The 25,287-nt window shown below is 48.6% G+C and overlaps 2 protein-coding genes and 3 pseudogenes across 2 annotated transcripts; 2 read left to right on the forward strand and 3 right to left on the reverse strand.

Moving 5' to 3' along the window:
• On the forward strand, positions 1-6,821 carry LOC136459099 (subtilisin-like protease SBT2.3; annotated as a pseudogene).
• Positions 6,822-8,137: 1,316 nt separating this feature from the next.
• On the reverse strand, positions 8,138-8,557 carry LOC136461033 (probable polygalacturonase At1g80170). The gene has a single exon (XM_066460510.1). The coding sequence runs from the start codon at positions 8,555-8,557 to the stop codon at positions 8,138-8,140; it is 420 nt and encodes a 139-aa protein (XP_066316607.1).
• Positions 8,558-9,612: 1,055 nt separating this feature from the next.
• Positions 9,613-21,548, forward strand: LOC136456621 (protein PLASTID TRANSCRIPTIONALLY ACTIVE 12, chloroplastic-like; annotated as a pseudogene).
• LOC136457299 (uncharacterized) lies at positions 12,276-13,737 on the reverse strand (annotated as a pseudogene).
• Positions 20,715-23,742, reverse strand: LOC136456619 (wax ester synthase/diacylglycerol acyltransferase 5-like). The gene is made up of 7 exons (XM_066456530.1): positions 23,414-23,742; positions 22,655-23,269; positions 22,497-22,563; positions 22,336-22,412; positions 22,006-22,221; positions 21,436-21,573; positions 20,715-21,106 (listed from the first exon to the last, which is right to left on the reverse strand). The coding sequence occupies exons 1-7, from the start codon at positions 23,693-23,695 to the stop codon at positions 20,735-20,737; spliced, it is 1,767 nt and encodes a 588-aa protein (XP_066312627.1). The 5' UTR covers positions 23,696-23,742; the 3' UTR covers positions 20,715-20,734.
• Between the last annotated feature and the right edge of the window lie 1,545 nt (positions 23,743-25,287).

The following is a 25,287-nucleotide window of genomic DNA, read 5'->3' on the forward strand; positions in this document are numbered from 1 at the left end:
GACGTTTAGACACGAGGAGAGGGTTTTAATGGGGAGCATTGATAGTTCTAGGGGTACTTCTTTCTTCTTGCTTGATGCATCCCTTTCTTCTCTAGCCTCGCAAAGTCGCACTCTTTATTGGGCGCTCTCGCCTCCCTCCTCGGGCGGCGCAGCCGCGGGCGCGTAGTGCACCTCTCTCTCCCCCTCTTTCCCTCGCCATTATTTTGCCGCCTGCAATCCCGGTAGCGGTTCGCTGCGCCTGAAGGTTCGGTCTTTGGCTCCCATGGGCGGTGGACGCAACTAGCCTTTCTTTCTTGGCGGTTCTTGGCGCCTTGTGGGGGGTTGAGGGAGCGCCGAGGGAATGGGGGTGGCGCGGATGGAGGAGCACCGGGCGGCCGCCGCCGCGTTCCTGTACGCGCTGTCGGTTCTTGGGGTGTTGGCGGGCGGCGCAGGCGTCCGCGCTTTCGAGGACGGCACTGCGGTGTACATTGTCACCATGAAGCAGGCGCCGGTTTTCCACAGGCGCCTTAACTTGGAGAAGTTCGGGAGCAGGGTTGCTACTGCCGTCGGCCGCGGCCGCGGCGGCGGCGGCGGCGGAGGAGGAGGAGGAGCGGGAGACACCCCGACCACCAGCGTCCTCAGGAAGCCGAGGTGGGCAACAGTTCTTTAATCGAACTTACTGATTTTTGTGTGTGTTCTTTTTGTTCTACAGTTATTATATGGCCTGCAGTTTGTCCCTTCGGCGTTTCTGATGTGATATGCAAAATTTGACGGAGTTTTGAGCTTTCTTGATTGTGCTGTAGTGGAGATGATTGATTCTGCCTACAGCTCGTTTCGCTGCTGTAAAATTGCTGGTTACATTGGGGGTGTCGGTGTCTCACTAGAGCCGCGTGAATGGTATATGGGCATGGGATTTTATCCGACCAGAACACTGTCACACCCGTAACCGCGTGAATGGTATATGGGCCTGGGCTGCTGTTGATACATAAATACATATAACCCCTTTTCATGGTATCATCCTATGCCGCTATGCAATCTACAGCAGAAGATGGACCTTGGTTCAAGTTGGAACTTTTGTTATTTATTCCAATGGTTTTTAGAGTAATTTATTCCGATGATTTGTGGCCCCTATTGCATTTTTTTTTCTTGATGGAATGATGTAGAAAGACCAGTGAACAATTTTCATCATTCAACCTTTTCTGACATAGTGATCATTTGTTGCTATCTGGGTGGTTGTTTAGAAATTAGTTATATGTGTTCCTTGTATTGCATCAATGTACAAAATTCTCATACTAAGATGGAATTGGAGAATGTCTCCCCTTTGCCCCTTTTGTTTGTCTGTGATATGCTAAAACGAAAGCATGACTTTCAATCAGTTGCATTTTCCCTAAGTCTGTGGCGTCTCCTAAATGTGTTTTACACTTTTACTCTCACTAATACTCACTCTATGATCATGCAGACAGGGTTCACCCAAACCTATGAATTATGGCTCTTATATTGTTCACCTCCAAAATGCACTATTGAAGAGGACTCTAAGGGGAGAGCATTATATAAAACTGTACAGCTACCGCCACTTGATTAATGGTTTTGCTGTTGTCATCACTCCTCTGCAGGTATCCTATTTCATGTATATTATTCGGATTAAATGATAATAGACAGATGATAACATGAGGCCTTCCACAATGTGGTGGTGGTGCCTAAATAAAATTTGACTGTACACCTGAAAATAGGCACCACTGCTGTTTGAGCTGCAGTGTGCGGGCATTGCTGCTGGGCCCCATGACACAGCTGAAAAAGATAAACAACAAGAAGTATATTGAATGGAGGAGAGAGTAAAGGACTATGCGGCTTCACTTTTCTTCTTTGTTTATTAACTGGGCACCAGTTCCTCTACTTGATTCGCTCCCAGTTTTTTGAGTTCTGGCACCGATGGCTGTAGTGTGAGGAGTGGTGCTAAAACACTCTCTCTCATCTTCTAGCATCACTCTGGAACAACGCTGTGGAGGGCCTGACACTACAAGTTCAAAAGTGACCTATTTACTTTATGGAGAAAAGGCTCTGAGACTAAGCACCAAGGGGTTGGGTGACTTTTTTGTTATTGAATTCTGCATCAATATGATAAAAATAGGGAAATTCATGACAATTTGTATAGTGTTGATATGCAATGTTGCCCTGGTTGATGTCACTTTTTACGCTTAAAACCATTTTGTTTACTCATGACTTCCTACATTAATATTTTTTTTCATTTCTTAATTCTTGTTTTGTGGAATTACCAGTTCATTTAAAGATTATTTGGATTTATCCACCTCTTATTGAGTTCACTTGTTTTCTGCTTGTACTGAAAGGCAGATAAGCTATCTAGGAGAAAAGAAGTAGCAAATGTGATGCTGGATTACTCAGTTAGGACAGCAACAACTCATACCCCTGAATTCCTTGGACTGCCGCAAGGGGCCTGGGTTCAAGAAGGTGGTCCTCAATTCGCAGGTCAGGGTGTCGTCGTTGGCCTCATCGACACAGGAATAGATCCAACCCACCCTAGCTTTGCAGATGATCTATCAACTGATGGTTATCCAGTACCTGCTCACTACTCTGGCATTTGTGAGGTTACAAATGATTTTCCATCTGGATCCTGCAATAGAAAGCTTGTGGGGGCTCGGCATTTTGCAGCATCTGCAATAACTAGAGGAGTCTTCAACGCGTCTCAAGATCTTGCTTCACCATCTGATAGTGATGGCCATGGGACGTAAGTACTAAGTAGCTCCTTTCGAAGTTGCTACCTAGACAAATTTATCCTTCTACTGATATTCTGATACTGGGTCTATTGTACTTGGATGTGGGCTCCTAGTTGTGCAGACATGCATTCACATTTTTTGGTTGCACCCCTGTATGCCATAGAATTTTTTGTTGTTTGATTATCAGACTGCATTTCTATTTTATTATACTAGATCTAAATACTAGACTTCACATGCCATCATGTAATAATTCTTCATAAACATAAGTTCCCTATTATGTACTTTCTCAACAGGAGTTTATGTTATAGAAGATTGATTATGTTATAGAAGATTGATTATGTTATTTTGTAAGAGATCATTATCGGATAAGATGTAGAAATTCTTCTAGAATTGTTATTTCATTTTGTTATTTCTTTCTTTCAGATCAGCTATTGCTGCATATGGAAGCACTCCCTTGGATGGATGCATTTTTAGTTCTAATTAAAACCAAATGCATTGAAAAAGAAATAAAAAAACATGCCATAGGAATCATGTGGTATTACTTGAATAAAATTTTCCTCTGATTCTAAGATTTGTGCCTACAGGCATACAGCATCCATTGCTGCTGGAAATCACGGAATTCCTGTTGTTGTGGCTGGGCATCAATTTGGAAATGCAAGTGGCATGGCTCCTCGTGCACAGTAAGATCATTGCCCTCTGCTTTAGGAATGTAGCTCTGATTTATTTCCCAAATTAATATAATAATTTGTTTCTTCAGCATTGCTGTCTATAAAGCTCTTTACAAAAGCTTTGGTGGTTTTGCTGCTGATGTAGTGGCTGCAATAGATCAGGTATTGTTCTGCCATTTAGCTTCTTATAATCTGTCAGTTAAAGCACAAAAAAACCGTTCCATCTCTCAATATAACCTTAACATCATTTGACAAACTTATGCTAGTTAATTTGGCATCAGACAACACTACCATGGAAAAAGGCTGAATCTATGTTTAGAGTTCAAGAAGGGCGGGCCTGGTGCAAGCGGTAGAGTCTTACCGCCTGTGACCAGAAGGTCCCGGGTTCGAGTCGCGGTCTCCTCGCATTGCACAGGCGAGGGTAAGGCTTGCCACTGACACCCTTCTCCAGACCCTGCACAGAGCGGGAGCTCTCTGCACTGGGTACGCCCTATGTTTAGAGTTCAAGCAATGTGGATGCCCCCCCCCCCCCCCCCCCGCCCCCTCCTCAAGGGTGTGAGGTGATTTCCCAAATTCTACAGAAGCATTGCAAAATGCTGCAGTAGACAAACCTGCATGTTGACATGCAACACAAATAACTCTGTACATTGCATTTACAGGCAGCTGAAGATAATGTTGACATCTTCAGTTTGTCCATTACTCCTAATCGGAGGCCACCTGGACTCGCAACATTCTTCAATCCAATAGATATGGCACTCCTGTCAGCTGTAAAAGCCGGCATATTTGTGGTGCAAGCTGCAGGAAATACTGGCCCTTCCCCTAAGAGTATGTCTTCCTATAGTCCTTGGATATTTACTGTTGGAGCTTCTGCCCATGACAGGGTATACAGCAACTACGTTGTACTTGGCAACAATTTGACCATTCAAGGAGTTGGTCTTGCCCGTAAGTTCCTTTGAAGTAATTTTCTGTACAAATATAGTTACCTCTATATAACTGTAACCTGTATTGATTAAATGCAAATACAGCTGGAACGGATGGTGATTGCATGTATACTTTAGTTGCTGCACCTCATGCACTGAAGAACAATACAGACAGTCCTACTGAAATGTCCCTTGGGGAGTGCCAAGATTCGAGTCGCCTAGATGCAGATTTGATAAGAGGAAAGATACTAGTGTGCAGCTATTCTATAAGATTTGTGCTTGGTCTTTCTTCTGTGAAACAAGCTCTAGATACAGCTAATAATGTCAGCGCCGCAGGAGTTGTATTCTATTTAGACCCATTTGTTCTTGGGTTCCAGCTGAACCCAACTCCAATGCGCATGCCTGGACTTATAATACCATCATCTGATGACTCTAAGGTAGGGCAGCCAAGAGCTAATGCTGCAGGCCCAATTATTCTTATTGTTTCCTCCTTTTCTGTGATTTTTTTTTGTTTTGCCGACGATTGGCCCAATCTGATAACTAATTTGACCCAGTTTTCGTGAATTTTGTTCACTTTTGTTCAAACCATTTCAGCAATTGGTCTGGTGTTGTTAGTTCTATGCCTTTTATTCTGTCTATTTTGGCTTCATGTTGACTGTCATATGATTTTAAGTTGATTAAGTTGATACATACAGAAGCTGACATTTGATACGCAATCACTATGTTCTCAATGTAAACTTACCCTTTCTCAGCAAAAACTTGTAGTTGCAATGTTCTTCCTTGCTGAATAATTGTAGCACAATATTGCAGGTATTTCTCACTTACTACAATGACTCCCTAGTGAGAGATGAGACGTCAGGCCAAGTTGTTAGCTTTGGCGGAGTTGCTAAAATATTAGGGGGTCTAAATCCAAATTATGGAAATTCTGCACCAAAAGTAATGTTCTATTCTGCTAGGGGTCCTGACCCTGAGGACAATTCACTGTCAAATGCTGATATCTTGAAACCAAATCTGGTAGCTACCTGGAAGTTCCATTTGGGGTGCTTGGAGTTCACTTGGATTGGATTCTGCTGAATTTGCTGGTAATTGCTCCTGTTTTCGTTTCGAAATGTTTTATGAACCTTGTGTAAATTGGCTTGTGTGAATTGTACCAACATGGAAAGATTTGATCAGTCTATGTTCTTAAACTTGTTAAAATGGCACACCTTTTTAGATGAAGAATAGCAAACTGTAATGTTGAAATAGAGTGTTACATATATTGACTGATTAATTCTTCAAACATTTAAAAATGATTAGAGCACCATTGCTGTTGGGGACTACCCAGCTGCCCAAAAGAAGATTTTACAATTACTATTCAATTTTGTCATGAAAGCCCTTCAAACAAAATTGCCTTTGCATTGGAGTCCAGCATTATAACTTTTCCTTTCACTGATAGAATCTGTCGAAAACTCTCTTCTAGGTGAAAGTTTCGCAATGCTCTCTGGCACAAGTATGGCTGCACCCCATGTTGCTGGCCTCGCTGCTCTCATCAAGCAGAAATTTCCTTCCTTTAGCCCAGCAGCTATAGCTTCTGCATTGTCTACAACCACAACTCTTAGTGACAGGCAAGGGAAACCAATCATGGCACAGCGAACATACAGCAACCCAGACTCAACGCAATCTCCAGCGACAGCTTTTGATATGGGGAATGGCTTTGTCAACGCTACCGCTGCTTTAGACCCAGGGCTCATATTTGATTGCAGTAAGTCATCTCCATTTTGTTTATGTTAAAAAGTAAAAGTATTTATCTGTACATGATGGACGTGTCTATATCTATATAGCTAATTTGTAAATTATCCTTACAGGTTATGATGATTTCTTCTCCTTTCTTTGCGGCATAAATGGGTCTAGCCCAGTCGTGACAAACTACACTGGCAACAGCTGCGTGGCCTCCACCATGACAGGAGCAGATCTAAACCTACCGTCAATCACCATAGCCGTGCTCAACCAGACAAGAACCATAACGAGAACGGTGACCAACGTGGCGGCCGACGAGACCTACACTGTCAGTTACAGCGCTCCCTATGGAACCGCAGTCTCCGTGGCGCCGACACAATTTTCGATTCCAAGCAGGCAGAAGCAGCTTGTGACCTTCGTCGTGAACGCTACCATGAACAGCTCCAGCGCAAGCTTCGGGAACGTCGGTTTCTATGGTGACAAAGGCCACCGGGCAATCATCCCATTCTCGGTGATCTCCAAGGTTGTATACAGTTCCTGATGACTGATTAGCTGAGCTGATGCAGTGGATGCAATGCAAACCAGGGCCTGACTGATCCAGCGTATGCAGTGATGACTTGACTGCATGGAGGTGGGGCTTACCTTTGACTAGAGAATTTTTTTGGTTGTTGTGCACGGGTGTACACTCTGAAGCATGTTGATGTAAGTAGCTGAGTGATTAACCAGTAACTGTAAAAAGAATGTACTACCAGAATGTTGCCATGAATGGGAAATCCTTTTGCAACCAGAATGTTAAATACATAGCACTCTGATGGCGCTTGATTCACCGATGTGATGTTTGTGCGATAGCATCGTGCTTGATACTGTATCCCCTTTACATCCCAAACCAGCTGTATGTGGCCGCGTGCGGGGCGGGCTGCAGGGCGGGCGAGCGGCAGTCTCGCGCGGGGCTGGTATGCCCAGCGGGTAGCGGCCTCTATCACCACTAGAGCCAGCAGATCTTGGCGGCGTGTGCTTGCTCCTCGGCGTCGGCAGGATGCGACTTTTCTGAATTGGGGTGCCTACTGAATTCATTTGTCAGATGCCACTTCTCAAGAGTTTATTATCCTTGCCATTCGCAATTGTAGTAATGCATTTTACGAGCCTAGTAATTTTCAACTGTAATTTGACTCGGTGGGATTAGGACCGCAACAGTTTAACAGATATCTGATGGGACCTGCATTCTATTTTGATCCTTTTAGTTTGGATACTATAAAATATCAGTAATTCAGTGTAATGTGAGACATTGAAATGTGATATGGATGTTGTTTCTTCATGGTTGTTGTAGTGCTTTCATGTTTTCATATATGGTTCATATTGTTGCCATACAACGACAACAACAAAGCCTTTAAGTCCTAAAAAAAGTTGGGGTAGGCTAGAGTTGAAACCCAACAAAAGCAATCAAGGTTCAACTTTAGCCTACCCCAACTTGTTTAGGATTTAAAAGCTTTGTTGTTGTTGTATGGCAACAATATGAACCATATACAACAACCATGAAGAAACAACATCCATATCACATTTTAATGTCTCACATTACACTGAAATATTGTTGCCATAATACTATTAAAATACTGCTAGGATGCTACTAAAATATTGCTAAAATTTTGGATATTTTTGTTAATATTAATTTATTTTGAAATAAATGCAAATTGTGCTAAATATATTTGACCAAATCTAACCAGCTTTGTCAAAATACAATATAAATGTCTTATTCTAAATTAGTGGTAAAATCACAAATAGCCATAAAGAATCATGACAAAATCACATGAGCATATTTATCATTTTCTACAAAAGTTAACATCGTTAGGGAAGGACTACAAAAGTTAACATCGTTAGGGAAGGATCACGTAATGAGGGCAAAATGGTGCTTCATTTTAAATGCACAGGGTAAATTCACAACGTTAAAAACACAGGGACAAAATCAAAAATTTCAATTAAAAAAAAGGTAAGAATGCAAGAACCCTAACAAAGAAAACATCATTCTAATCCTTGTTTTTTTAGAAAGATGAGGAAAACCCTCTTTAACAACTCCTAATATTTACTCATAATCTTTTAGGACAATTCCTTCCTCTTCCGCGTAACTTTACGCGGACGAAGCCACGCGCGGAGACGCCGTTCCCACGCAGTCCTTCTTCCTACGCCTTTCCCACCTTCTAGGCCCTGGACGAAGCCCGACGCCGGGATCGATCGATAGGACGGGGCAGGGCACGCGACGTAGCAGCAGCTTGAGCTTCTTCTTGCAGGGCCCGGAGAGCTGCACAAGCCAGATCCAGTAGGCCTTGCCGACCGGCACGGCGAGGACGGCCTCCTCGCGGGAGGTGCACGCGGCGGTCCACGCGTCCAAGAGAGCCTGGGTGTCGTTGGCAATGCCGTCGCCGACGGCGCCGAAGTCGTCGAGCGTGAGGAGGACGCGGGCCTCGGCACCGCCGCCGCCGCCGCGGCACAGGAGAAGCAGCAGGGCCGCCGCCACAGCCGCCAGCGCGAGCGGCAAGCGCACGTCCATCTTTGCGCCGACCAATTCCAGCCGCCGGTGCTGCTGCCCACAGGCAGGCACCGAATGAACGGCCTCAAGGGTCGGGGAGGTCAGAGGTTGATGAGAGGAGAGAAGAGGATAGGAGAATGAAGCGCCGGCATGTGCTGGAAGAAGCAGGTGGTGGTGCACTGTGGCAGTAGTGTAGCGGGTTGATCCTTCTCGGTCTTGTTTCCCAACGTGGAGTTGATGACGATTGAGCCGTCGCAGCCCCGGACGAAGCATAAGTGCCACGGAGGCGATGACGAGCGCCTGCTTGCTTGCGTGCAGGCTGCTGGTTGCCTGTTTGCCTGGTTGCTACCCGCCTGCTTGCTTGCATGGTACTGTATGCATGCTCTGTTTGCTTGCCTGGTGGCCGGCTGCTGTTGCCTGCTTGCCTGGTTGTCCACTGCTGGGCCAGGGCAACACGACGGATGCAGCGGCGGCGGCGTGGATACACGCGGCGACGAAGAGGTTCGCGTGGAAAAAAAGAAGACTATGGAAAAAAAAAACATCAAATGGGACTGACATTTGATTCTTTAGAAGCCAAATATTAGGAACTATTGAAGATAGACTTCTTTTTTTCTCCTAAAATCTTTTTAAGAATTGGCAAACATAGACTTTTTAGGAGGAATATTTAGGGAACTCTTGGAGATGCTTTTAGGATTAAAAGTCTAACTTCTCACCTTTAACTCTCTCTCTCTCTTACTCCCACACTAATTCTCTCTCTCTTCTCCCACACTAATTCTAACGCCCTTTCATATGTACTAGCTGCCAAACACAGCCTTAGGGCCAGTTCGGTTCCCTGGAAATGGACCCCGGAACAATTCTAACCTGGATTGTGGTGCTAATTTGTGCTACCTTTGATCACTTGGAATAATTCCTGATGAAATCAACGAGCCCTTAAGTAATTAGAAATGAATTTGTGTAACACGGATGCTCAGTTTTAATAAAAATTTCGGTTCAGGGAGTAACTCGCTAATTTGAAGATAACCTTGATAACCTTCTTCTTCGCATGAAAACGTACACGCTTTTCTTCCAATCTTCCTTCTCGTTATCCTGAACTGAACCCGGCAATCTGCAAAGGCCCCCAACCAAAACCTCGCCGCCGGGCTCCCACCTCACTCTCGCCCGCGCACAACGAGCCGACGCCTACGGCCTACCGCCGCACCATAGCTGGAGCCGCAACCATGGCGTCCTGCTACCACCCTTGTCGCCTCTTCCCAGGTAACCTCCAGCTGGGATCCCATTTCATCGTTCGTAATTCCCCGCGCACATCTCGTTCTCGTCGGTTATCACAGTCACTCTCTGTTGACACTGTTCAGGAATGTCGCCGGCGGCCCCTGCCGGGCCCGTCTCGGCGCCGGCTCATCCTCGCACCTGCAAGTCCTCGGTAATTGCCTGAACGTCTCGTACAGTTTAACTTTGGTTCCTAGTTCGGTCTCCGCGCCTGATTGGAACTCGTTCGGTGCGTAACAGAAGGTGTTCGCTGGTTTGCCTCAACGGAGGAGGCTGCTGTTCCTGGGCATGCGGCGTGCCAGGATCAAGTGCGTCAAGGACGACTCGCTCCATTTCGACCCGTCGAAGATAGAACCGCCACCGTACTCCAGCTACTTCGACTCCACATCCGGTCAGCTCGAGCTGGCGTCGGGCGCTCGGGCAAGCATACTCGAGAAGGAGTACTGGCCGGAGGGCACGGCGGCCCGCGTGCGTGCCGCACGAGCGCCTGCCCCGGTCGGGGAGTCGGCTGGGACGCCATCATTTGGCACGAAGCCCGGGAGCAGGAGGAGAGGGTATAAGGAGCAGGTGACGTCGGCCTCAGGAACGGAGGGCGCGCAGACTGACGACGGAAAGGATGATGGTGAGCCTGATGTGATCGTTGTAGACTCCGGGGACGATGCATTGGAGGAGCTAAAGGATTCGGTGGATGAGTATGTCATTTATGAGACACCAGAGGAAGAGGAGTTGAGTGAGTATGATATGGACAAAATGATGGGGCGGCCGCACCCGTTCATTGACCCAGCAAAGGCGATGTCATTAGGGGAGCCAAAAACCAGCGAAGAGCTCTGGTGGCACTGGAGGAGGAAGTCTCAGGATGAGGAAATGTGATCAAGATGGCAGAGGAGGCGTCCAGATGTTGACACGGTTAGTTCCTCACTTGATTGAACCTAGTAAGTGGTAGGCAGTGATGTTTCCTTATATTGGGACTGTTCACCAATTCCGGACATGGTAAGGTACTGCAACAAAAGGCCATAAATGTACGATTTTGAGTATTGCAATGGTACTCGCTAGTATTTCTATGCCTGATTTAGAGTTCATATAGCATAGATGTTGGGCGGAACAATTCCCCTATGATCTTTCAGTGTCATTTTATTTGTTTAATTATCTGTGCTAAAGTAACTAGCCAAGTATATATGGTATTTTAGTGCTAATTACTGTCAAGTGTTAGTGACCATGTTGGCAATTATCCTATGGTTCTCCATTTATTCTGTTTGTACTGTGAACGTGAGAAGAGTGTCATAGTCTCATAGATGTAAAGGTGAGGCTTGTGCTTGGCATTGACGTCTGTGCATGTATATCGATGTGCAGGTTTGTGTGTCCATATATATCTCGTGATAGGTTGAGGCTTTGTGATTTTATTTTTTTATCTTGACTGGTGTTTCAACTAGCTTATATTCCATGACAGATTTGAGCTGCGATCAACATTATAAATCGTAATGTATGCTGTATCATTTTAGGTTTTTTCAAAGGCAATGGCGGAGACTGGGCAAATTAAATTTTTGGGGACCATCCTTCGCGGACAGAAGCTACTCTTGCAAAGACAAGAAGACATTTGTACAAAGAGGAAAGGTTGACTTACATTCATAGAATACTAGAGTTATTATACCATAAATTCATGCAGTACATCTTTACCGAATGATTTTATAGAATACTTGCACGCACCTTGTTTCTAATGCTAATTGCTTCACAGCTTTTGAGTTGGTAGTACCACCACTCGTGCATGGTCTCATCATATAATCTTTCCTAAACTTATTTAACTGCTCTTGGATTTTCACCTTCTCTGAGTTATGCCACATATTACAAAGAAGTGGTGGTCTCATCATATTGATGGATAAGTCTGGCTAGTCTGGTCTTTGTGGGGCTGCTGGCTGTTGCTGCCACAAGGACAACATCTTAGCATCTAGGACAACATCTTAGAGGACAGCATCTTAGCATCTTAGACTAGCATCTTGGCATATGCTTGGCTGGCTAGCAGCCTATAAATATGTATCCCTAACCCCTCAGGTTGGTATGGCATTTGGAAATAAACCAGAAAATTGTTCCAACTCCTAGTGTTATCCTCTCTCGATAAGAGTAAGAATTCTGCTACTACCAAGAGTAAGAATTCAGCGACTAACAATTGGTATCAGAGCCGTATTATCCTGTAGCCTGAGCATCTCGTGCTCATCTTCTTTCCCAGCCTTGCAACAGCCCCAGCTAAGAGCAGCAGCAGCTCCGACCGCTTCTGCTCACTCCTCTCCCTCTACGCAGACGAAGCTCGTCTGAAGCAGCCCTCTCCCCACGCAGCAGCCCTCGGTAGCGCGTCATGTCCGCAGGGCAGTCTCAGCGCTCGGTCGTCTCGAGCACGCGGCGTCGGCAGGAGGCCGAACTTGCCGCGGTAGAGGAACGCGAGCGAGCGGCGGCAAGGGCGTCTAGGCTGGCAGCGGCGGAGCTAGCAGCAGCTAGAGCGGAGGCGGAAGCAGCGGCGGCGGCGGATGCAGCGCGTGCGGCGGCAGCAGAGGTCGAGGCCCTACGCGGCAGCATCAGCAGCTAGAGCGGAGGCGGAAGCAGCGGCGGCGGCGGATGCAACGCGTGCGGCGGCAGCAGAGGTCGAGGCCCTGCGCGGCAGCATCAGCGCGGACCTTGAGCTGCTGGGGAGGGAGGCAGGATGAGTGCGGGCAGTGCAGTGGGCAGCCGCGCACGCCCATGAGCGCGGCGATAGCCCAGACAGGCGCGGACGTGGCGGCGATGCTCCTAGAGGAGGCACGCACGACAACAGTGGCGTACGGGTCGATGGAGAGCGCAGCCTTCACAGGCAGCGTGGCTCTCTCTCCCCGGATCGGTACCGTGGTTACCATGGGCTCCAGGCTGTCGTCAGGGACGTCGGCCCCATCGGTGGGTGGCCTACCCTCACTAAGACCAACTACGTCGAATGGGCTGCGGTGTTGAGGGTAAAGCTCTAGGTGCGGCACATGTGGGAGGCAGTCCGGTACGGCGACGTCGACTACGGCCTAGATCGACGGGCGCTGGATGCCCTCATCACTGCAGTCCCGCCCGAGATGCAGTTCTCGCTTACCAACAAGCAGACTGCCAAGGAGGCTTGGGACGCCATCGCTGCGGCACGCATCGGCAGCGACCGCGCCCGCAAGTCCACACTGTAGGCACTTCGTAAGGAGTGGGAGAACCTAGCCTTCAAGCCAGGTGAGGACGTTGACGACTTTGCTCTCCGTCTCAACACTCTGTTGCAGAAGATGGTGTAGTTTGGCGATGACACCTATGGCGAGGAGAGAGCTATCAAAAAGCTCTTCCGCTGCGTCCCCGTGAAGTACAAGCAGATGGCTCGCTCGATCGAGTCCCTGCTGGATCTCTCCACGATGTCGATCGAGGAGGCGATAGGTCATCTCAAGGTCGTCGACAGCGATGAGCCACAGTCTCTCTCGGGGCCCATCACCACTGGCGGAAAGCTTCTTCTCACTCGGGAGCAGTGGGATGCCTGCCAAGGTGACCGAAAGAAGGGGGAGCCTTCTTCCGTGACTGGCAGCCGCAAGCGTGGCAAGCCGCGCAGAGACGCCCAAGCCGAGGCGCGAGGACGTGCCGAGGGTGATGCCCACAGAGGCGCCCAGGGCGGCGCCGCCGGCAAGCACAAGCCGGCACGAGACGACGCCTGCCGCAACTACGGCCAGCTTGGCCATTGGGCCAAGGACTGTCGACAGCCACGACGCGGCTAGGCCCACGTCGCACAGGCGGAGGAGGAGCCGGCTCTGTTCATGGCACATGCAAGCATCGAGCTACCTCCAGTGGCACCGGCCGCAGCGGCTCTCCTCCACCTTGACTAGCCAAAAGCACACGCCCTCAGCGACGGCTCCGGCAACGACAAGACTGACGGGTGGTGCCTCGACACCGGCGCCACCCATCACATGACCGGTCGACGAGAGTTCTTCATCGAGCTTGACTCTAGCGTCCGAGGCTCCGTCAAGTTTGGGGATGCCTCCGACGTGTAGATCAAGGGCGTCGGCTCCATCATCTTCATCGCCGTGTCTGGTGAGCACAGGCTGCTCACCGGAGTCTACTACATCCCCGCGTTGAGGAACTCCATCATCAGCTTGGGACAGCTGGATGAGAACGGTTCGCGCGTGGTGGTTGAGGATGGAGTCATGAGGATTTGGGATTGCCGTCGCTGCCTTCTTGCCAAGGTATCCAGAATCGCAAATCGACTCTACGTCCCTAACGTGCAGGTGGCACAACCCCTCTGTCTCGCTGCTCGTCATGATGACGAGGCATGGCAGTGGCGCGAGCTCTTTCGGGCACCTTCACTTCGAGGCCCTGAAGCGGCTCAGTGACACGGAGATGGTGCGAGGCCTACCGTGCCTCGACCATGTGGAGCAGCTCTACGACGTCTGCGTGTTGACGAAGCAGAGGCGACTCTCCTTTCCTCAGCGGGCGAGCTTTCGAGCCAAGGAGAGGCTCGAGCTTGTGCACGGGGACTTGTGTGGCCCGTTGACACTGGCCACACCAGGAGGACGATGCTACTTCCTACTGCTCGTCGATGACCTCTCCTGCTACATGTGGGTGATGGTCCTCGGCAGCAAGGGAGAGGCTGCGGACGCCATTAGGCGCTCGCAGGCTGCTGTGGAGGCGGAGTGCGGCCGCAAGCTGCGTGTGCTGCGCACCGACAACGGTGGCGAATTCACGACGAGTGAATTCGTGTCGTACTGCGCTGATGAGGGCATTCAACGCCACTACTCCACGCCGTACAGCCCGTAGCAGAACGACGTCGTCGAGCGGTGCAACCAGACGGTTGTGGGGATGGCTCGGGCCCTTCTCAAGCAAAGGGGGATGCCGGTTGTCTTCTGGGGAGAGGCGGTGGTGTCGACCGTCTACATCCTCAACCGCTCGCCTACCAAGGCGCTTAATGGCAGGACGTCGTACGAGGCTTGGTATGGGCACAAGCCGGCGGTCTCCCACTTGTGGGTCTTTGGCTGCCTCGCGTTCCCAAAGAGCTTGGCCACATCAGCAAGCTCGACGACAGGAGCACTCCGGGAGTGTTTATCGGCTACGCAGAGGGCTCGAAGGCCTACCGCATCCTCGACCCGAAGACACAGCGTGTGCACACGGCGCACGACGTTGTGTTCGACGAAGGGCGAGGATGGGCATAGGACAAGGCGGTGGACGACAGCTCGGCTCCGACGTACGACGACTTCATTGTCGAGTACGTCCACTTCGAGGGAGCTAGGGAGTAGGCAGCTCTTCTTCGACGAGCATGTCTACCCCTGCCCCGAGCCTCCACCGTCCCTGGCGCCTTCTACTCCGACAGCACCACGCTCTCTAGCCAGGACCTCGGCTGCGATGAGTTCTTCGCCGGCTCCACCACAGCCGGCACCGCCACGCACTCCAGCACCGACAGGCACCTCTCTAGGCACGTCTACTCCAACACCAGCTCGTGTCGAGCATAGCCCGGTTGAGCTCGCTACTCCGCTCTCTCACGACGAGGAGCGCATCGACGCGCACCATGACGGCGAGCCATTGTGGTACCGTACGATGGAGAACCTTCTCGGCGACCAGTCGGTGCTGGGACCGGTGCCTCACGACTTGGAGGCACAGTTGCACCTTGCGTGTGATGACGACGAGCCTCGGTCGTTTGTAGAGGCCGAGAGACACGTGGTATGGCACGTCGCGATGCAGTTGGAGATGGATGCGGTCGAGAAGAACTGCACCCGGGAGCTTGCTGACCTTCCTCGTGGTCATCGCGCGATCACCCTTAAGTGGGTGTACAAGCTGAAGAGGGATGAAGCCGGCGCCATCGTCAAGCACAAGGCTCGCTTGGTGGCATGAGGTTTCGTGCAGCAGGAGGGGGTCGACTTCAACGACGCCTTTGCTCCCGTGGCACGGATGGAGTCTGTGCGACTCCTCCTTGCGCTAGCTGCCTAGGAGGGCTGGCGTGTTCATCACATGGACGTCAAGTCGGCGTTCCTTAACGGTGACTTAAAGGAGGAGGTCTACGTGCACCAGCCACCGGGATTTGTGATCCCCGGCAAGGAGGGCAAGGTGCTCCTCCTGCGCAAGGCCCTCTATGTCTTGCGGCAGGCACCGAGGGTGTGGAATGCCAAGTTGGATTCCACGCTAAAGGGGATGGGCTTCGAGCAAAGCCCGCATGAGGCGACCATCTACCGACGGGGCAGTGGAGGAAATGCTCTGCTGGTGGGTGTCTACGTCGATGACTTGGTGATCACCGGCACCAAGGATGCAGAGGTGGCGGCATTCAAGGAAGAGATGAAGGCCACCTTCCAGATGAGTGACCTGGGGCCTCTCTCTCCTTCTACTTGGGAATCGAGGTGCACCAGGATGACTCCAGGATCACGCTTCGACAGACCGCCTACGCCAAGCGCGTCGTTGAGCTAGCTGGGCTCACCGACTGCAACCCATCTCTCACTCCGATGGAGGAGAGGCTAAAGCTGAGCCGCGATAGCACGACGGAGGAGGTGGACGCTACGCAGTACCGGTGTCTTGTGGGGAGCCTTCGCTACCTCGCCCACACACGGCCGGACTTGGCATTCTCCGTCAGCTACGTTAGTCGGTTCATGCAGCGACCGACGATAGAGCACCAGCAGGCTGTGAAGAGGATCATCCGCTACGTTGCGGGGACTCTCGATCACGGCCTCTACTACCCTAGGTGTCCTGGGGCGGCACACTTCGTCGGGTACAGCGACAGCGACCACGTCGGCGATATCGACACCAGCAAGAGCACGAGCGGGATCCTCTTCTTCCTCGGCAAGTGCCTCGTTAGCTGGCAGTCGGTCAAGCAGCAGGTGGTGGCCCTGTCCAGCTGCGAGGCCGAGTACATAGCGGCCTCCATCGCTTCGACTCAGGCACTCTGGCTCGCTCGACTGCTTGGTGATCTCCTCGGCAGAGACACTAGAGCGGTGGAGCTCAGGGTGGACAGCAAGTCCGCTCTGGCCCTGGCAAAGAACCCCGTTTTCTATGAACGCAGCAAGCACATTCGGGTGAGGTACCACTTCATCCGAGTCTGTTTGGAGGAAGGGAGCATCAAGGCGAGCTATATCAACACCAAGGACCAGCTTGCGGACCTGCTCACCAAGCCCCTTGGGAGAATCAAGTTCCTTGAGCTCTGCTCGAGGACCGGGGTGGTTCAACTTTCCCACAAGACGACGCACGAGACTGAGGGGGAGAATGATGGATAAGTCTGGCTGGTCTGGTCTTTGTGTGGCTACTAGCTGTTGCTGCCACAAGGACAACATCTTAGCATCTAGGACAACATCTTAGAGGACAACATCTTAGCATCTTAGACTAGCATCTTGGCATATGCTTGGCTGGCTAGCAGCCTATAAATATGTATCCCCAACCCCTCAGGTTGGTATGACATTTGGAAATAAACCAGAAAATTGCCCTAACTCCTAGTGTCATCCTCTCTCGATGAGAGTAAGAATTCTGCTACTACCAAGAGTAAGAATTCAGCGACTAACACATATATTCTTAGATACTGCATCAGAAAGATGCCGAGGATCGATTTTCTAACACAAGTCTATCTTTCCCATTTATACTCTTACATTTGATATACAATATAAAAACAGGTTAGAAGCAGAGCAAAGGAGACTAGAAGAAATAGGGCCGATAGCATACTACTCAGAATGGGTTGAAGCTTATAAAAACAAGGATACATCATGCGAAGCCATACAGAAGCACTTTGAGGAAACCGGCGAAGATGAGAATGCTCAACTTATAAAAATGTTTCAACACCAAACTGCTGGGGAATATCGTATCATGATGGGCACCGATGTGCGTATTCAGCGAGATCCTTTGGCCATGAGAATGCGGGAAGACCAGATCAAACAGAGTATTTCTTTGCTAAAAATTCTTCTTCTTTTGCATGTCTTGTCTTTAAAGTCTTTTTTGTTGCTGCTGCATAATCATGTGTTGTTTGTCTTACATTAGCTTCCCTGTTCTACCCCTCTACAGAGATGCTCTATTCTAGTCTGGTAGAATGTCGACTGCAAGTTACTAGGAGCAATTACATAATATCATTATAGTTAGAAGCTAAATATAAAAAAAACTGTTTTCATACACCTTGGAGTCATGTCTGTGTTGCAGAACCTTCTGGGTGATTTATATAATCCCATCCACTGATTTGAGTGTGCATTTCATGAATTACTCCGCTCCTGTTTCTTATATATAACAGCAGACCATTTGGGTGGCTTGAGTTAGTAAAAGTGTTGTTCAAAGTCAGCGTCTTGTTCATAATTGAATGTTGCCACCTTAAAGTTACTCTACTCTAGCAAATTGGAAGAACATATTTTTTGAATAGGAAGGTTTACTTTATACACTTTAATAGTATTAGGGAATATCCTAACCAGGACATAATTTCCATACTTTAATGTGTAGTTTGGGGCGGTGATCCTGTCTATCCAACAATTAATTATGTTCAGGATCCTGATGAAGTGACGGACTACAGAGGTCCTGAATTTCATGAGCCTACCCCTGAAGTTGTACCTTACCTGATGGAGGTATGGGATAGCACTTATGCTAAACTCATATTATTTGGACTTGCTTGGCTAAGATCTATCATAACCATGTTTGTAATGTATCATCTGCAAAATCATAACCGGAGTACGACCTTTACTTTTAAGTGCGTTTGTAGTAGTATGACGTGGCAAGAAAAATTATCAGTCCTGGGTAGCTAACAGGAGTTGTGAATTCTTTTTGTCTCCCTCTCAGTATGGGATAATGATCACAAAGGAAGAGCTATATGCACGTCTGAATGAAGAGAGAGAGAGAGGACGTCAATCAAGACATAACGGTATCTTAATAAACTATCCATTTAATTTCAACTGATAAGTGTGCAGGTAGGGTTAATATTACTTACATATCTATTTTATGATGGCAGTATATTCCTGAAGTCAAAGATCCTATGGCTACTGCCATTGATATAGGAGAGCAATCTGTAAGTACCCACTGTAAACATTTCATTTTTTTCTAAAGAAAAAAGTTTGCCAAAGCTTCTCAAGCCATTTATACTATACAGAAAAGGAAAATGGATTGTGAATTCTATAAGGTGTAATAATAGCTTATGGATTTAGAATACTGCTTGTTTCACTGTATTTTCCCACTTTTAAACAGTACAATGAAGACAGTGATGATGAGGATGAGGATGTCGATAAAGCTGCTGCACAGCCTGAATCACTAGAGGTACCTTGCTACTGTACACATAACATTACAAGTTATAGGCTTTTTGTGCTTCTCAAGGCCCCTATTGCCATTGCCGACAATACGGGAATCTCAGCTCACAAATTTTCTTATGGAAGGTTAAATGTGACCTTCCTCACAGTGGCGGACTCAGGATTTTAGAGTAGGGTATGCCCATGACAAGAAAATATTTGGATGAACAACATAAAAAGTTCACAAGAGCCAAGACATTTGAATTTTGATTACCTCTGAACATAGCAAAGGCCAAAGGGATTTGAATTTTGATTACCTCTGAACGAAAAAATCAAATCGAGGTACTGGAGTAGTTGGGCTCACCGGCTCCTGCGGCTCGGGTCGTGCCGAGCGAGCAGCTCTGGCTCCGCAGCTGCCGGGGGAGCGGGGCAGCAGGGGGGGACGGGGTGCGCCGGCGCCGCGAGCGGCGGCGCGGCGCGATTCCGCGTCCGTCAAACTCGAACGTTCCAAGCTGCTGGCTGCCCTACCCCTACGGCAGCCTCCTGATGGGTTTGAGGAGTGGGGAATTGGAGATTAGGGAGTGGGAAGGCCAGATGGGCCATTGGGTCGTCCGGTTAGGTGTGGCCTGTGGGGTGTGGGCTGCTTTTCAGTTAGATGCGAATTACAGGCAGAAAATAGTGAAGAGTCGCAATTTTGAGACCTTAACTATATTGTACATGTATATACCTCTAAGAACTACTAAAGTTTTTCCCAAAAATGTTGGATATGCCCGGGAATACCCGGGCACAACTGTAGGTCCACCCATGCTTCCTCATGATATTGTAGCACCAAAATAGTGGGCCATCGCCAAAAGAAGAAAGTGGTTTATTGATGATATAGTTATCAGAAATAATCCTATTTTAGCACTTATTGTTTCTTTAAAACCTTTTTCTTTACAAATAGGATGAGGAAGATGATGGGGATGATGTTGCGGAAGTAGAAGAGAAAGTGAACCAGAATTGGAGTGTTCTAAAGTCTACTGGACAGACTGAAAAGCCCAAGGTACATAGTTTATATTATGTTTTCTGGTCAGAAAAAAAGCATATCTATTAGCATTCACAAATATAGCAACCGGTTACTTTGTTGTTGGTCTATACTGTGTCAATCTATGAAAATATGATTGTAATTAAAAAGACTTGATCAAGGGGAGAGATGTCCCCTTGACTTTAGTCTTAAGAAGGGGCCCGCCGAACCTGGGAACAAGGCAGGAACCTCACGCGCGCGCTTCTTTGGCGTCCGTGGAACCATCTGCGCAATTTGAACCAGGGAGGTGGGCACACAACCATGCAGTACCTGGGATAGAACCCTGGTGGGGAGCTCCGCACCTCAGGTGCTCAACCACTGTGCTATCAGCACGTCTGCAAATATGATCGTAATTGATTATATGGTTAAAAATGTGGAGATTACATAACACTTTTACTAACATGTTCTATCCCATACATGAGCCTGCATCTTTTGTACAGTCTTTCCTGATGGATATACCTGTATCAAAAAAATATGCTTGTTCCTTTCTGCTGCAGGAAACATCAAATAAAGGTGAAATGTCACTAAAAGAAGCCATTGACGATTCTGAGAACCTAACTGACTTTCTTATGGACTTTGAGGAAGACGAGTAATGCTCTGGACATTTTGCTATTATGTCCATCACACATGGTGAGTAAAAAGGTGAAGCATATTAAAGTACTGTTCACCATTACAATTTTACAATATTCTGTTCCAGAATAAATGATGATAGTTTTCTCCATAAAATCTTTTGCTCAACCCACTGACATGCTTCGTCAATTTGGTTTTGGTTAAATTGTACATTTTGTAACACAAAAGCTTAAACAATTTAGCAGTAATACTGAATTCTACAATTCTTATTAGGACTGGAGGAATCAAAGGAAACACTGGTTGAGTAGTCCCTTGATCATTTCTTTGATTCTTTCCAAGGCTTGAAGCTGCAGCTCTAATTAGCCTGAGGGATTCAACAAAGTCATCCAGCAGTTCATGAGAATCTGGAAATTGTGCCTCATCCACTGCTAGATTTACCATCATAGTGTTAACATAACTTTGGAAGTTCACGGTTAGGGCCTGCAGAAAAGAAAAAAGACAAACAAACAAAGATGCAAATTTAGCTTTAACTTGTTTTAGACATGAACACAGAGTCCAGACTACAAGTAACCAAAAAGCAGATGGGTATTGAAGACACTTGTTTCTTCTCTGGTATACGCGTAGATACCTTTATTAAGAATTCATATTTTATTTTCAATTAGATGTCCACTGATATATGCCATTTTGTAAATGAACTTATACTAGAAATGCTAATATTTAGCAACCACTGTTTCTTTGAAATTTGATGACGTAACATGTTCCTGCATTTACTAAATGTTTATTGCATGATTAGATTCTTGAGAACTTACTTCTGGAGGTCCATAGCCACTAGGGGCGATGAAGACAACTGGATGTCCACAAAACTCCACCTGCTCAACTGGACCAATCATGCCGGAGAACGATATGGTTGTCTGAGATATCATACGATGGAAGGTAGCTCTAGCTGCCTGTTTTGATTCACAAGTTGGCAATGCTATCAGAAACAGGAAATCCAGATAGAACGTTGTGGCGCATGCGCATGGCTGAATTGACAACAATCTTCATGCTTTAATGAAACAAGAGATGTGAGCCACCAAACAAGAGATAAGGAGTAGCTAAGAACTAGTCATCTGTCATCAGTACGAGCTTAGCCATTTGGACGTTGACCTATGTTAACCTGGTTACACCGTAAATAAGATGTTTCGGCCAGACATCAGCTGTATGTTTTTTACTTTTTTAGATAAGTCAGTCTGCCAGTTAGTAACAGGTATGAAGTGGTTTTTATTTGAAGAGACATTATGAAAATCAGCATAAGATGGTTTTTATTTGAAGAGACATTATGAAATGGTTTGGTCACGTAACCGATGTTCTGCTGGTACAAAAGTATCAAGCTGGCGTACCTTGAGTCCAAAGATTTTGAGAATAACGTCTGAAGCTAAATGAGTGAACACCACTTCTAGTGAACTCTTTTTCCTATCCACAACCTTCTTCGCCTTGCGGACATATTGTAACGGGTCATCGTGCAAGGCGATGTGAAAAGGAAGGATGATGAAGCCAAGTTCATTCCCCCATTTCACGTCACTTTCCTTGCCGGACTCTATCATGTTAACACATGCCTGCTCGCGGTAATAAGAACGGGAGAGTAACAGTAAATTTTAACACTATTTGTAACTTGGTTAAAAGGATTAAAATTTCTTTTATCTTGCATCCGGGCAAAGTTCATCATACACCTGTAGGCTGGTCGTCGGCCTCAAATTGACAAGTAGAATTGATCGCACACGGATCTCCTTTTTAATGTCAGCGTCACCTAAAGAACAGGATAAGCAATGCGACCGTTAGAGCAGTGACTCAGGTCAGAACAGAGCATTCTTGTACGGTTGCCAATCGTCACCTGTATTCCGGAAGTAGTATCGCGGTAAGGCAGCGTAAGTGAGTCCAACCAACACATCGTTCACTGTCTGTCCGGACATATGCAACATCTCGGTCCTTTTGAGACAGCAATATGGAAATATTTTATGCCGGCTTCAGCAATTCATTTATGGAACTTACGCAGTTCATGACATTCTTGACGAACTTGACGTCGTCTAGGCTGAGGCCGCGGTGAACGAGGCGCTTGCGCTGGTGCTCCCCGTGGTTCACCCGCTTGAAGAGCTTGTGCGGGTCTCTCAGGAAGAGAATCGTGGCGAAGAAGGCCGCGACGTCGACCACGGTGTGCCAGGCCAGCACGGCGAAGGACCACACCCACGCCGCGAACGTCAGTGCGCCCGCGGACGCCGGCGGCCACGGCCGCTCCCAGATCGCGCCCGTGCGCGTGGTGGGCGGCGGCGGCATGGCGGGCAGCCTGGTCGGGTCGGCGGCGCTCCGAGTGCACGCCATGAGGAGCGTGAGCAGCGACATGCCGTCGCCGAGCGAGTGGTGCACGCGGACCGCCGTGGTGGCGGCGGCCTCGGAGGTGGGGAAGTCGAGGACGTGGAACTCCCAGAGCGGGCGGGACCAGTCCATGGGCAGCGTGGACAGCGTCCCCACGTAGTCCTCCACGGCCCTGTCCGGGTCGCGCGCCACCGCCGCGGCGTCCAGCTTCGGGTAGATGATGTGGTCGTCAAGGTTCACCGTCGTCGGCACCCACCGCCTGTGGCCGTCTTCACTGGACACGTCGTCCTTCACCTGCACGCGCGTACGTTGCACCGGCGAGAGGCGATGACCGCCGAGACGAAATGTTACTACATTAAGTATAGTACTTGACAGGCTAACTACGTGCTTTCAAGCAATCAGCGTACGAGGTTATTATGTTGCGTGCAGTGTTCATACTTGGATGCTGCGGAAGTGCGGGTAGCGCGCGAGCTGGGCCTCGATGCCGGCGCGTGCGGCGGCGAGGTTCACGGGGGTGGCGATCCCGATCACGACGACGATGTAGAAGTCCTCCACGAGCCGGGCGGAGGGGCTCACGGGTTCACCGAGCTCCTCGGCGTGGCCCGCTCCACTGACCCTGGCCCCTACCGCCCCGGTGGCGGCGGCGGCCGTGCCATTGCTCTCCTTGTGCACCGAGAGCGGCCGCCTTCGGAGGGCGGGGGTGGCTGCCGCCGCATCCATCCTATGGTCCTGATAGATACACTGTCGCGGTGTCCGGTGAAGTGTGTCACACAACTCACAACTGACCTGTTTTCCATGACAAGCGCGATCTGATGGATTTATAGAGACTATCGTGTTCGTAGCATATACTGCTACCACGCTCAACAACGGCCTACGCGGGACAGGGACAGCCAACTGCCAGCGGAACTGACAGTAACTGTTTTTGACAAAGCTGTGTGATTGATGGATAATAATCATCTTTCGGCTCAACCATCTATAGTCATCAAAACAGAAAGCATCGGTGTGACAAGGCAAATTAATGACACGCTGGTCTGTAATTTGGTCAAATTTGCCCACTCTAATCAATATACTACTAGTACACTAGCACATGCCAATCACCAATGTAGACGCCAGCGAAACGTGATCATTTTTCCTAGCCTTTCACGCTGACGCTTCAAACGACCGCCAGTGAAATGCCGCAGGTAGAATCTTTTTTTTTACTACTAGTAGTGATAACAGGCACCACTATGCCCCTTTTCGTGTTATGAGCCGTACTATTTTAGCGAACGAATATTATTTTTCTCTCGTAACAAATCAGCGAACAGTTGTTTCAGTCATGGTTTTTTTAGCAAAGCGAACATGGTCTATATCGTACGTATATGCATAAATAGTGGATAGGCGTGTTCCACAAGCAGCAGGAGGCAAGCACCACCAAAAAATTGAAAAAAAAACTACGTACTAAGTATAGTAGTGTCGGGTTCATAAATCCAAGGTCCCTAATGGCTTTATTTTTCAGCAAAAGCTCGGCCCAGCAGACGACGTTGCGAACGACGCGTAACTCCTGGGGCGGCCCAAGTGCCTAACGACAGGCCGGAAGAGCGATCCAGTCTCCGACCGGAAGGCCTAGCCAAGAAGGGACGACGCTCGCTTCCAACTCCGACCCGCTTCTCTGACCGGAAGGCCTGGCTAGGAAAGGACGGTGCTCGCTTCCGACTCCGGCCCGCTTCTCCGACCGGAAGATCTGGCCAGGGATGGCGACGCTCGCTTCTGACTCCGACCCGCTTCTCCGACCGGGAATACACCGAACCCCTGCTTACAACTCTTCTCCGACCGGGGGCCGGAGCCGACTGGAGAACGACCGACCGGGGATGCCCGCTCAGTGAAGACCCAGGAAACGGACAGAGCAAGTAAGGCGGGGCGCTCAAGTCAACCGCAATACTGAGGACCGTACCCTGCACGCCTGTAGGACAGTACTGTCAGGTCATGTCAGAAGGATATTTTATAACCTTCTAGACTTTTCAGAACACGAACAATGTTGTGGGCGTCAACATTTGTCCTACAGTATGATAGGCACCGACATTTTCCATACCAGAAGAACACGATGGAATCAACCACATGCATCAGGACGCCAACAGTATTGTAGGCACTGACAAACCATCTCGTACCCGACGGCATGGGCAACAAGACTAGGTAGCACACACTCCCTCTCTCTCACTTGTAAGGCCGCCCCCTTCATCTATAAAAAGAGATGCGCTCTCTTCTAAAAGGGGATTCAAACAAGGATTCAAACGAGGATTCGGACAACCAACAAAGGATCGATCCAATGAACAACA

Source organism: Miscanthus floridulus, chromosome 6, assembly GCF_019320115.1.
Source record: "Miscanthus floridulus cultivar M001 chromosome 6, ASM1932011v1, whole genome shotgun sequence".
NCBI classification, from domain to species: Eukaryota; Viridiplantae; Streptophyta; class Magnoliopsida; order Poales; family Poaceae; genus Miscanthus; species Miscanthus floridulus.

Bases quoted from the DNA above. Each gene is read 5' to 3' on its own strand.
- LOC136461033 (XM_066460510.1), bottom strand. From the start codon at position 8,557: ATGGACGTGCGCTTGCCGCTCGCGCTGGCGGCTGTGGCGGCGGCCCTG.
- LOC136456619 (XM_066456530.1), bottom strand. From the start codon at position 23,695: ATGGATGCGGCGGCAGCCACCCCCGCCCTCCGAAGGCGGCCGCTCTCG. The intron at 22,564-22,654 runs GTAAGTTCCATA...ATGTCCGGACAG, and splicing joins TCAAGAATGTCATGAACTGC to ACAGTGAACGATGTGTTGGT. The intron at 22,222-22,335 runs GTGTATGATGAA...TACCGCGAGCAG, and splicing joins GGCCGACGACCAGCCTACAG to GCATGTGTTAACATGATAGA.